A 12,913-nucleotide genomic window follows, 5' to 3' on the forward strand; every position below is an offset into this window, starting at 1 on the left:
AGAAGTTCCTATAGCAAATCATATTCATTGAAAATGATAGTTACCATCTGGACAATTCTTCTGGAGACTGCAGCTAAACTGGTTTGAAGTCGTTTTCACTTCTTAATAATATTCTATTGTGTTTGTCCTTTGCCAAGGTTCTGTGACTCTCCCACCAGTGACTTGGAAATGCGAAACGGTCGGGGTAGAGGCAAGCGCATGCGTCCCAACAGTAACACACCTGTCAATGAGACAGCAACAACATCTGACAGCAAAGGGACCAGCAGCAGCAGCAAAACCCGAGCAGGAGCCAATAGCAAAGGCCGTCGGGGCAGCCAGAATTCTTCAGAGCACCGCCCACCTGCCAGTAGCACCTCTGAGGATGTCAAGGCCAGCCCTTCCTCAGTGAATAAGCGGAAAAACAAACCCCTTTCAGACATGGAGCTGAATTCTAGCTCAGAGGACTCCAAAGGGAGCAAGCGTGTCCGTACGAATTCCATGGGCTCAGCCACTGGCCCCCTCCCTGGGACCAAGGTGGAACCCACTGTTCTAGATAGAAATTGTCCCTCCCCGGTCCTGATTGACTGTCCCCACCCAAACTGTAACAAAAAGTATAAGCACATCAATGGACTTAAGTACCATCAAGCTCATGCCCATACAGATGATGATAGCAAGCCAGAAGCAGATGGAGACAGTGAGTACGGAGAGGAGCCCACCCTCCATGCAGACCTTGGGAGCTGCAATGGTGCCTCTGCCTCACAGAAAGGCTCCTTGTCCCCTGCCCGCTCAGCTACCCCCAAAGTTCGGCTCGTAGAGCCCCATAGCCCTTCTCCTTCAAGCAAATTCAGCACAAAAGGTCTGTGTAAGAAAAAGTTGAGTGGGGAAGGGGACACAGACCTTGGGGCCTTATCCAATGATGGCTCTGATGATGGACCCTCAGTTATGGATGATACAAGCAATGATGCCTTTGATTCTTTGGAAAGGAAGTGTATGGAAAAAGAAAAATGTAAAAAACCCTCTTGTTTGAAACCTGAAAAGATGCCTTCCAAGAGCTTAAAGTCAGCCCGGCCCATTGCCCCGGCCATCCCCCCCCAACAAATCTACACCTTCCAGACAGCCACCTTCACAGCAGCCAGCCCAGGCTCCTCCTCGGGCGTGACCACCACAGTGGTCCAAGCCATGCCCAACAGCCCCCAGCTCAAGCCCATTCAGCCCAAGCCCACTGTGATGGGAGAACCTTTCACAGTCAACCCTGCCTTGACTCCAGCCAAGGATAAGAAAAAGAAAGACAAAAAAAAGAAGGAGTCTTCAAAGGAACTTGAAAGTCCTCTGACTCCTGGAAAGGTGTGTCGAGCAGAAGAAGGCAAAAGCCCATTCAGGGAATCATCAGGAGATGGGATGAAAATGGAGGGGCTCCTCAATGGCTCATCAGACCCTCACCAGAGCCGACTGGCCAGCATCAAGGCTGAAGCTGATAAGATATACAGCTTCACAGACAATGCCCCCAGCCCTTCCATTGGAAGCAGTAGCCGCCTAGAGAGCACTACCCCTACCCAGCCCATGACTCCCTTACATGTAGTGACTCAGAATGGAGCTGAAGCCAGCTCCGTCAAAACCAACAGCCCTGCCTACTCTGACATCTCTGATGCTGGGGAGGACGGGGAGGGCAAAGTGGATAGTGTCAAATCAAAGGACCCTGAGCAGCTGGTTAAGGAAGGGGCTAAGAAAACTCTTTTTCCCCCTCAGCCACAGAGCAAAGACTCCCCATATTACCAAGGCTTTGAGAGTTACTACTCTCCAAATTACGCACAGTCCAGCCCAGGGACGCTGAACCCCAGCAGCCAGGCAGGAGTGGAAAGTCAGGCCCTGAAGACAAAAAAGGATGAGGAGCCTGAGAGCCTAGAGGGGAAAGCAAAGAATGATGTCTGTGAGGACAAGAAGCCAGAGCTGAGCAGTTCCAGTCAGCAGCCCTCTGTCATCCAGCAGCGTCCCAACATGTACATGCAGTCCCTGTACTACAACCAGTATGCCTATGTGCCCCCCTATGGCTACAGCGACCAGAGTTACCACACCCACCTCCTGAGCACGAACACAGCTTACCGGCAGCAATATGAGGAACAGCAGAAACGGCAGAGCTTGGAGCAGCAGCAGCGGGGACTGGACAAGAAGGCAGAGTTGGGCCTGAAGGAGCGGGAGGCAGCACTCAAGGAAGAATGGAAGCAAAAGCCGTCAATTCCACCAACTCTCACCAAGGCTCCCAGCCTGACCGACCTAGTGAAGTCGGGACCCAGCAAGGCCAAGGAGCCAGGGGCTGACCCTGCCAAATCAGTCATTATTCCCAAGTTAGATGACTCTTCCAAACTCCCCAGCCAGGCCCCAGAAACACTTAAAGTGAAGCTGAGTGAGGCCAGCCACCTAGGCAAGGAGGCTTCTGAGGCTAAAACAGGTGCTGAGTGTGGCCGACAGGCAGAGGTGGATCCAATACTCTGGTACCGACAGGTAACTGTTCTGGGAAGAAATAGAAATACTGTCTGTCTTTCTCTCTTCCTCACACTCCGGGTTGTCCTGATGCAGGAGGTCAACAGAATACAGATTAGCAGGAGCAATCTATAATTTTAGGGATATTTTTACCTTTGTAAATCATTTAAATGTTTTTCAAAAAGCACCTTTAGCCTTGGTCAGTGTACTCAGTCGTTAGGGCATCGGCCCATGCACCAAAGGGTCTCGTTCAATTTCCAGTCAGCGGCACATACCTGGGTTGCAGGTTTACTCCCCACCCCCAGTCGGGGCACCTACAGAAGGTGTTTCTCTCTCACATCAATGTTTCTCTCTCCCCACTTCCCTCCCTCCCTTCCACTCTCTCTGAAAAGCAGTGGGAAAACATATATATCCTCAGGTGAGAATTAACCAAAAAAGGGGGGGGGGCACTTTTACATCAGTAAAATGTGTTTTCCCATTTGACAAGAGAGGCCCAGAAACAAAACAAAACTGGAACCCAGCTATCTGTATTTCTAGTCCAGTGTTTCTTCCAGTGTTTGGTTCCTGTGGAATGAGTTCGTGGTGATCTGTCCAAATTTTAGAGTAGACCAGAAGTACGCTACTCAAACTGTTACGTTCAAAAATATTTTATAGGAAGAGCTAGAACCAAGAACTTGGTCTCACATCTTGCTCTGCTCAAAAGACTTTTCTTTTTTTAATATGTTTTTATTGATTTTATAGAGGAGGGTGAGGGAGAGAGACAGACAGAAACATCAGTCATCTGCTTCCAGCATGCCCCCTACTGGGGACTGAGCCCACAATCCGGGCATGTGCCCTGACCGAGAATTGAACCGGAGACCATGAGATGACGCTTAACCAAAGGAGCCGTACCTGCCAGGGCTGCTCAAGAAACTTAAAGTCTTCCCTTCCCTGTTGGTGCCACAGTTAGGCCTTCCGCCCCTGAGCTTGCCCTGAAGAAATGAAACAACCTAAATATTCTTGGAAAGAAGCAACCTCTTCTATTCAGGGAGTCATTTCTCCAGTATGCTTGTTCTCTCATTGAGGAGACACACCGATAGATTTTCTTTTCTTTCCCATCTTTCTTCTTTCCCTTGAGGCCGAGGGGACAGGCTTTTTAAGCAGGCGAGACCAGAGTTCATTGTAAACCATCAATAGAGGCCACTGGCATACTCTGCCCTAAGTGTTTGCTGGGACCCTGGGCTTGAACTATCACTCTCTCTCTCTCTGTCCTTCATTTGTGCAACACTCAGTGCTCATTCTGTGATTGTAGGAAGCTGAGCCCCGGATGTGGACATATGTTTATCCTGCCAAGTATTCAGACATCAAGTCAGAAGATGAGAGGTGGAAAGAGGAGCGGGACCGCAAATTGAAGGAGGAAAGGAGTCGGAATAAGGACTCTGTTCCCAAGGAGGATGGGAAGGAAAGCACAAGTAGTGACTGCAAGCTGCCCACCTCTGAGGAATCCCGCCTTGGGAGCAAGGAGCCCCGACCAAGTGTCCATGTGCCTGTGTCCTCCCCTCTCACCCAGCACCAGTCTTACATCCCCTACATGCACGGCTACTCCTACAGCCAGTCCTATGACCCCAACCACCCCAGCTACCGGGGCATGCCTGCTGTGATGATGCAGAACTACCCAGGTATGCACCACCCTTCCAGCTGGTGTTCCATTACCTGCGGGTGGAAATGAAGCAGAGATTTCAAATCCAGTTTTTTTGCTCAGTCCTAAGGCTTATTGGGCTCAGGTAGATGACAGCCCTTTTTTGAATGTGACATTCTGTGAAGTGGCCCCTCTACACCCAACTCTTTGACCCCTAATTACAGTCTGTGGGACCACCTCTACCTCCCTTGCTTCACTAGAGGGTTGCCTCTACAGTCACTTTTCATGGATAACAAGAGGTAAAATTCTCTCTGTACCACTGCCATCTTCCCTCAACGAGGATTTGTCACACACACATTATTTTGCAGTGCACTCGGGCACTGTGGAGAACACAAAAGACATAGGGAAGACTAGTTCCTCCCCTCAAGGAGCTTACAGCTTAATTGTAGCAATGAGAGAGACGTGGAACAAATAACATTCAAACCAGCACACTGCATGTATTCATTTGCAAGATCCTGTTCAGCTGTGAGATTGGAAGGCAGGAGGGGGAAGAGCATTGGAAGTCAGATTGTGGGGAAGTCCAGCTAGAAGAGGCTCAGCTTGGGAAAGACAAGCTCTTTATACTGCCAACCTTGAGTTCTTAGGCGACACACAGTAGGAGTTTGTGTTTTTAACTTGTTAGAAGAAATTTTTCTTACTCTACTCACTGATGCCTGTTGCCTGAACAGCTATGTGTGGTACTTCTGGGGTGAGAGGGAGCTTCTTTCACTCCTACAAGCTGCCCCCTCCCTATAGGAGAGCAGCCGAAATAGTCTTGATATTCTGGCATAACATTATAATGACAGTTAGGAATGTGTCTCACTCCTTTCTCCTGTTACCCCTACTCACCTCTATAAAAATAGTAGTGCTGTTGGATGAGTGCCTGATCTGGGCCAGGCACTGTCCTAGGTATTTATGTGCATTATCTTCTTTAATCCACCAGACACCCTGTGAAATAAGATTTGGTATCTTCATTTTGGTGGTGAGGAAACTGAAGCTCAGAAAGGTTGTTAATTTGCTCAAGGCTACCCAACTGTTAAGTCTCAGGGGTAGGATTTGAGCCCAAGGCCATCTGCCTTCATATCCTATGACCTTTCCACTTCATCGTCTCACCTCTCCAGGCTGAATCTCTGAGACCGGGACTCCAGGGAAATTGATGCTCAGAGTCTTCGGGTCATGTTCCTAATATCCATAAGCTAATTTTGCCTCTCGAGCTCAGTAAAGAAAGGACAAACTAATCATCTCAGCCCAAAGACACCAGGGTAGAAACTATCCCTGTGCCTCGGGAAGCTGATACCCTCCCAGCCACGCTCACTAACGCAGTTTCTTCTCCCTCTCCCATCTCCCTGACTGCTTTCTTTCTCCTTTCCCAGGTTCCTACCTACCTTCCAGCTACTCTTTCTCCCCATATGGCAGCAAGGTCTCAGGGGGTGAAGATGCTGACAAGGCACGAGCCAGCCCCAGTGTCAGTTGTAAATCCGGCTCAGAGTCCAAAGCCTTGGACATCTTACAGCAGCATGCCAGTCACTACAAGAGCAAGTCTCCCACGGTAAGGGAAGTGCAGTTACACTTGCAAATGAACACAAAGACCAGTAGGGCTGGAATCAGGGTCCGGGAGAAGGTGGACAAGGTCAGGTCCTAACCACAGTGCAGTTGGCTCCTCCAGGCACTGCCTTGACTCTTAGGTGTTCTGCATGTTTAAGGAGTCATGATGTGGGCTCTGGCATCTTGCTCTCATGTGTGTCTCACAATAGTGCTTTTGTGTTTCTTTCCTTTCCAGATAAGTGATAAAACTTCTCAGGAGAGAGATCGGGGAGGCTGTGGGGTGGTTGGGGGTGGTGGCAGCTGTAGCAGCATCGGAGGAGCAGGAGCCGGTGATAGAAGTGTAGACCGGCCCCGCACCTCTCCGTCCCAGCGCCTGATGTCCACACACCACCACCACCACCACTTGGGCTACTCATTGCTCCCAGCACAGTACAACTTACCCTATGCAGCAGGTAAGCCTCATTTCCCACTGCCTGCCTTTTAACTCCATAGCAGTAGCGTTGTCCACAGCAAGGAGCCCCTGGCAAGAATTCTTTTTTTTTTAATAACTTCTGTCAGAATCCTACCCTCCTGCAGACCATCATTAAAGCATATGACATTTATTTCCTCCCTTGGAGCTTGGGGACTCTCAAACTTCTCCAGAAAATTGGCTTTCATATTCAGAAGAATAAGGAACAGGTGTTCCCACAGCCAAAGAGAAGCAAGCAGCTGAAAAATGGAGCCTTATTCTCTATCCCTAGCAATTATATCTGGCCAAGTATTACTTTTTTTTTTCTGTCAGCACCCCAAAACTCAATAGAGTTAGGAAAATAAGGAGAAACTCCTCCCCTCCTCACCCAACTGGTCAAGAGAAAGTGCTTGAATGAAAGGTTCTGGGAGTGCTACACTAACATGTCCTCCTCCTCACTCAGGGCTTTCTTCCACAGCCATTGTTGCCAGCCAGCAAGGCTCAACTCCCTCACTCTACCCACCCCCCCGGAGGTGAGAATGGTAAGTGATTTTTAATTTGGGGCAGCACATAGAGATAGTTGATCACAACTGTCATGGGTCACAGAGTACCTGTGGAGCCTAGGTGAGGGATAGCTGTGTTGGGTCAGCAGTCTGGAAATGGTGGAACCTTGGCCAAGCCTCTAGTTACAAGTCTCCCGTGAGGCCACGTGCTTCTGAGAGGAGCTGTGGAACACATCCTCTAGGGCAGTGGTTCTCACCCTTTCTAATGCCGCGACCCTTTAATACAGTTCCTCATGTTGTGGTGACCCCAACCATAAAACTATTTTCATTGCTACTTCATAACTGTAATTTTGCTACTGTTAAGAATCGTAATGTAAATATCTGTTTTCCGATGGTCTTAGGCGACCCTAGTAGCGGTTCTCAACCTATCGCGACCCACAAGTTGAGAACCGCTAGCCTATCGTGACCCACAGGTTGAGAACCGCTAGCAGCGTCGCCTAAGATCATCGGAAAACACAGATATTTACATTACGATTCTTAACAGTAGCAAAATTACAGTTATGAAGTAGCAACGAAAATAGTTTTATGGTTGGGGGTCACCACAACATGAGGAACTGTATTAAAGGGTCGCGGCATTAGAAAGGTTGAGAACCACTGCTCTAGGGAGAGCAGTAGCTACCTCCCCCACAGTTCATTTTCTTGGAGCGCCACCTTGTGGTTGTTGTGCCAGCCGCTGAGTGCCTGGTTATCTGTCCGTTTCCCTTACAGAACACCAAGTGCCGGGATAAAGTCAGCTTCACGGGCCGGACTGGCTCACCCAAGGAGGTGCTGGAGGTGCCACTAATACATCAGTTAAATGGTGTTGATCATCCTGTTTGCCGTGTTCCCACCATGACCGAAGGCAGACCCTTGGCTATCTCGCCTCCACCAGGTCCCGGACTCCCCCACCCTCCCTCTTCCTCAGGAGCTGGAGAGCTGGTACTTAGCAAAAATATTTATTCTCTCGGCCACATTTGTGACTGTTGTGGCCTCTGTGGAGATGAAGGCATGGGGAGCAACCAGGGGAACATGGCCTCAGCCCAGAGAAGTCACTGCTCTGTTCCCCAACCCCTGGTCAGCTGCCGGAGGAGTACCAGCCCCCACCCAGGGAGGGACCCCAAGCACTGGGTAAGGTCTGAAGACAGCACAGCAGCCATTCCCTCTCACCGTCATTACCACCATCACCAGATCCTGCATCTCCCCAGTGGTTTGAGCCCTGGGAACTGACAGCACGTGGAGAAATTAGAATCTCAGGAAAGAAATTGGGGGCTGTTTTCTCTATAATTGTGAAAACAAGGTCTTCAAACATGAAGACTTCTCCCCTCTCACATGAGCACATATAAATGCTCAGAGCCCAGCCTAGAAAGGTTGACCATGGTACTTGCCCAGCATGGCCTTGGGCTGCTGGTCAGGCAGAGGGTTGGGGGTCCCCACACCAGCACAGGGCTCCCCAGGGGTACTGGCAGTAAGCTGGAGCTGGAGCATGATGGAGTCTGTGAAATAGAACTGCATCCCCACTAAGTCCTGCTGCTTCTTAGCCCTCAACACCTGGCCCTTTCTCTTTTCCCTCCTGACCCCTGTGCCCAGGGGGATTCTCACACTGATCTCTCCTCTTCTTTTCCACTGCTTGGCTCTTAAGACTCAGGCAGGTAAAATAGTATTCCCCGGCCTGGGGAGCTTCGGAGTCTGCCAGGGTCCTCAGGGCAAGGCCCAGGGGGCAGTTCTTAAGAGATGTCCTGTCCATTCAGCCATCATTTAGGGTCACAAATATATACAGCCAGGTTCCTCTGTATACAAGTATATGGTTTTATATAGCTCAGTCTATAACCCCATGTGTGCCAATATGAGCCGTGTCTTTGTAACACACATTTTTGTTTTAGGAGACACTGACCATAGGAGGTTATGTGTTCCTTAGACCTGGGGTAACACATTCAAGCCATTACTCCTCTGAGCCACAAAGTGTACTCAGTGGGAGCTGTGCTTTGAGGCAGCAGACATTTCTCTGCTCTCTCAGTCCAGGCTCTGTGCTCTTTGTACTGGGAAGGGACAATGCTTTGGTAGCTTTATTGGAGTCACTTCCTTCCCCGTGGTGTGGGAAGCTTTAGCTCTTACTTTGCTTTTGAGGTATCATCCCTTTGTTCTCCTCCTCTCCTATCTGTCCTTGACCTGGATGGAGAGAAAATAAAGACTGACAGACACCAGCCTAGGCACCAGGGGTATTAGTGACCAGAGTGCCAGAGTGACCATTTTTGCAGGTACTTAGCTCTGACAGCGTGGGTCATGGAGGTGGAGGCAGTTAGCACATTGTCCAGCAAAGGCTGCTTTCCAAGATCCCAGAGCCCTGCCCTAGATCTAGAGGCTCAGGGTCATTTGCCTAAGAGGAGCCCCTCTGACCTATAGACCTTTCCTCTAGGTTTCACATTCTCGTTTTTATTCAAGTTGGGTTCTGAGCCCGTCCAAAAAATCTCACCATTTTAGACCTCTTAGCAGGCCCCAAGAAGCCTCCCTCTCCTCCATCATTCCCTCTGCCTCCTGCTGCCCCAGCAGGCAGTGCTCTGAACAGTGACACCCCTTTCATCCGTGGAAGTGACACCCCACCTAACCTGAGTCACCACTAGGAGGATGACTGAATTTCAGCCTGATTATGCCCTCCCACACTCCTGTGGGGTGAAGCCAAGGGCCTGTCTCTGTTCCTGTTTGTTTTTAAATATTGTTGTGTGTTTTGTAACTGTGGCGCTGGCTTACAGCGTGATCTGTACATATTGTAAAGAAACCGTTTAAAGTAATTTTTCCCCCATCAGGCAGGCATGGTCTGCATTCCTGCCCTTTCCACTTCATTCTGTAACACAGAGAAGAAGAAATTCCGTATTAGCAGGGCAGCCTTGGGTTCTACAGAAGGGAACAGCTTTTTTCTTTTGTTTTCTTTTCCCCTATTAAACTTTTGGCTCTTGGATCCTTATATCCAAGTCTCCCTTGAAGAGTGGAAGCTGAACTGCCCAGAAGAGCAGGTAAAAGCCAGGAATGGCAGAATGGCACCACCTTTTCCTGATCCCTAATCCTCCTGCTCTCAGATCCTTGCCAGGTCCAATCTTCCTTCCCTGGAATAGCACAAAGCAGCAGCAGCAGCAAAGGAGGAAACAGATCCTTGATGAGCGCTGAGTGAAGGATTTGCTGCCCACCTCCAGCCTCTCTACATGGGGAGGAGGAACACAGGTGAGGGTACCTGTGGCACCCATGACCTGGCCAGAGGGACAAGACACGAAGCAAGGATTCCCATTCTACCCCACCCCACTCCGTAAGCATAGGCTGGAAAAGGTTGCTGCTAAGGGCCCAGACCACCAGACCAAGGCTCTCTTGGCACCACCCCAGCCCAGGCCTCTACTAGACATCTCGTCAGGTTCCCCAGAGAATCTAGAGGGAAAGACAGCCAAGCTTGGAGAGCTGCTCAAGATTCACATCCTCCTCTTCCTCATTCAGCCCCTTTCCCCGTTGGTACATGTGTATGTACATGTATGCAATTTCCTTCTTATCTCATCCTCTCCACACATCTCAAGGTCAGAGGACCACAAGCAGAAGGGTTAAGAGGGCACCCCATGAAATGAAGTGGTGATTCTTAAATCTCTTCCTCCAGGCTCCACGGTGGGTGTGGGAAGACTTGGCCTCAGGAGTGGGAGGATAAGACTGCAGAAGGGCTAAGAGTTATTTTATACGGGCTTTGAGGTCACCCATGTCACTAATTATCCATATACCCTATCACCATCCCACTGTCTACTCTGATGCCCCCAAGACTCCACTGGGCAGCTAGTTGGCCCCATAATTCTGGGCCTTTATTATTTGTTTTATTCCTTGGGCATCCCAGGAAGTTTTCTGATGATCCTCTGCCATGGGCCCCTCCTGGGATTGAGCCCCTCCCAAACCCCATCCCAGCCCCTCCTGCCCCAGCCCACCCGCTTGCCTTGGTGCTCAGCCCCCATTGGGAGCAGGTTGGGGCGAGCTGGAGGCCCGGGCTGGAGGGGCAGTGTTGCTGTTCATAGCTTTTGTTCCATTGGCGTTGCTCTGTTGGATTTAATTTCAGTCTTCCTGATTCTTCCCTTATGTAAAGTGTACATTACCAAGTTCCTTGTTTTTTTATATATATATATAAATATATATATATACAAACTGTACTCTTTTTGCCTTTGTACATTCAGGCAAGAAGAGAAAAATAAATCTTTTTAAGAGACAATCACAAATCTGTGAGGGCTGCTGGTTATTTCTCCTGGAGTTTGCTGCTGAGCTGTCTCCTCCTCCCTCCTCCCCACCTTTCCATTCTCTCTCAGCTTTCCTTATCTTCCTGGTCCTGTTCCATATGCATCCTCAGCTCCACCTTCCCTGGCTGATGGCAAGTTGTTGAATCCAATGTCCAGACTACCTACCCCGCAATCCTTCCTGCCCAGCAGTGTTTTCCAGCTTGGCCACTGCCTTACCCAGAAGCTTTAACCTGTGCCCTGGCCTCTCCTGTCTTCCTTCCCCTTAGATCCCATTCACCCAAGTGGCTTTGGACTCCTGGGTACTCTGGGACGTCCCAGAAACCCTGGTTTTGGATACGTACCTGTGAAACTATGCAGCGGGGAGCTCTTTGCCTAAGAGTTTGCACTATTTCAACCTGCCTGGGAGTTAGAACAGATGGTTTTTTAGGAAGAGTGGGAAACTCCTTAAAAAACCCCCAATTCCAGCCTCCAGGGTGCTCTAATCCAGATACCAGAAAATCGTTCCCTGCTGGTGGATTCCTGTGGCTGCCCACCCCATCAGAACAAGCCCTAAATGTTTATGGGTCAAGAGCATTTGATCAGAATTTCGAAGGGTGGTACATTCGGAAACAGCCCAACCCAATCATTGTTCCACCTCTTGAACTTTCTCCTTTCCATGATTTTCTCCTCCCCTCCGTTTTTTCCCCTTTCTTGCTGCTTCCTTTTCTTAATTGGGTTTGGAATTGAAGTATATTTTTAAATTATTTGTTGTATTTATTGAATAAAGTTTTTAATGTCCCTATTCTTAAATTTAGACTAGTTTGCCTTTCACATTATCTCCCCTCCCCAACTCCATCATCCCCCAAAATAGTCTACCTTCTAAGTTGCTTTAATTGGAGTGCAGATTTGGGGGATTTACCATGTTTCTTTCCTCTTAGTGGTCTTATCTTTTTGAAAGGGAATTCTTAACTGTCTGGGTTTCTGATTTTATCCAATTCTGGCTGTGTTTAAGAGGATCCACCAGTAGATGGCAGCAAAATCTGATGTGTTTCCTGTCCATTCTGCTAGCTTTGGGGATAATAAAGGGCCGAGTCTTGTCTTGGTTTTTCACCAGTCTTGTAGATTCCTTGGGTTTGACTTTAACATCTGAAATCTGAACTGCCTACATTAACTTGGCCATTGTTAGCATTCACGTAATCTGCTCTAAATCTCGTTCGTTTCAGTCACCGCCTTTATGCTGCCTCTAGGGGTTATCTGCTCAGTGGAGACATCTTCAGGTCCTTATTTCAATTGAATGTCTCTAGGCTGACCTTCCACTAATAACTGTGGAGGGGTAAGGTGCTAAGCTCACTTCTTTTCATGAATACCAGGGAGGGTCCACGGTTAATGACTTGGCCCAGTGTGAAAACAAGTTTCACAAAGAACAATATTAAAATGGGCCAAAGACTCAAAGAAAGTAAAGACAGCCACAGTTCAGCAGCAGATAGGTCCAAAGCTCTAGGAGGTAGAACAGGCCCACACTTCACCTGAGAAAACAGAAGCAAGAGGAAAGAAATGGTAATAAGCCCTTGACAAATTAAGAGGTCATCTGTGAAGTGGCCCTTTCAATGCCACTGAGAGCTTATCCATCATCAGACTGGGGGTATGCCTCCATCAGGATGGCAGCCAGGCCTCAGGGCACTCGGCTCCAAAGGGAGAAAACCTTCTTCCTAAGGAAGGCGTGTGCTGCTTCCTTCAGACACCTCCAGGAATGGGAACGTCAGTCGGCGCAAAAGCCAGAACCTGGTTCCAGGACCAGCCTTCTCTACAAAAGGCCTACGAAGAACTTGACTCCTGGGTGTACAGCCTCTGTTCTGGACGAAGCTGCTGTGTACACCTGACTCTCTAAGGGCTTCTGGCAATATGTCCCAGACTCCTAGCAACCCCACATTTTACAGTGTAATGTGGCTCCAGAGACCTCGGCTGGTTCATCTGCCCTGGCGCACTGCAGCTTTTTACCTGAGAAGCATGCATCACCCCCCTACGAGGTCAGGCT

At 49.2% G+C, this 12,913-nt stretch overlaps 1 protein-coding gene across 2 annotated transcripts in view; it reads left to right on the forward strand.

Moving 5' to 3' along the window:
- Positions 1-12,847, forward strand: part of ZNF609 (zinc finger protein 609) — a 214,254-nt gene extending 201,407 nt beyond the window's left edge. Inside the window, exons 5-10 of one of the 2 annotated variants that reach the window (XM_079769198.1) lie at positions 138-2,478; positions 3,749-4,115; positions 5,488-5,663; positions 5,895-6,111; positions 6,571-6,649; positions 7,379-12,847. In XM_079769198.1, the coding sequence (XP_079625324.1) occupies positions 138-2,478; positions 3,749-4,115; positions 5,488-5,663; positions 5,895-6,111; positions 6,571-6,644 (3,175 nt within the window). In that variant the 3' untranslated portion in view covers positions 6,645-6,649; positions 7,379-12,847. The remainder of the gene's footprint in view (positions 1-137; positions 2,479-3,748; positions 4,116-5,487; positions 5,664-5,894; positions 6,112-6,570; positions 6,650-7,378) is intronic. The other variant, XM_079769199.1, reaches the window with a different exon arrangement.
- The last annotated feature ends 66 nt before the right edge of the window (positions 12,848-12,913 follow it).

The sequence above is a fragment of the Cnephaeus nilssonii genome, assembly GCF_951640355.1.
Source record: "Cnephaeus nilssonii genome assembly, chromosome: 4".
Classification (NCBI taxonomy): Eukaryota; Metazoa; Chordata; class Mammalia; order Chiroptera; family Vespertilionidae; genus Cnephaeus; species Cnephaeus nilssonii.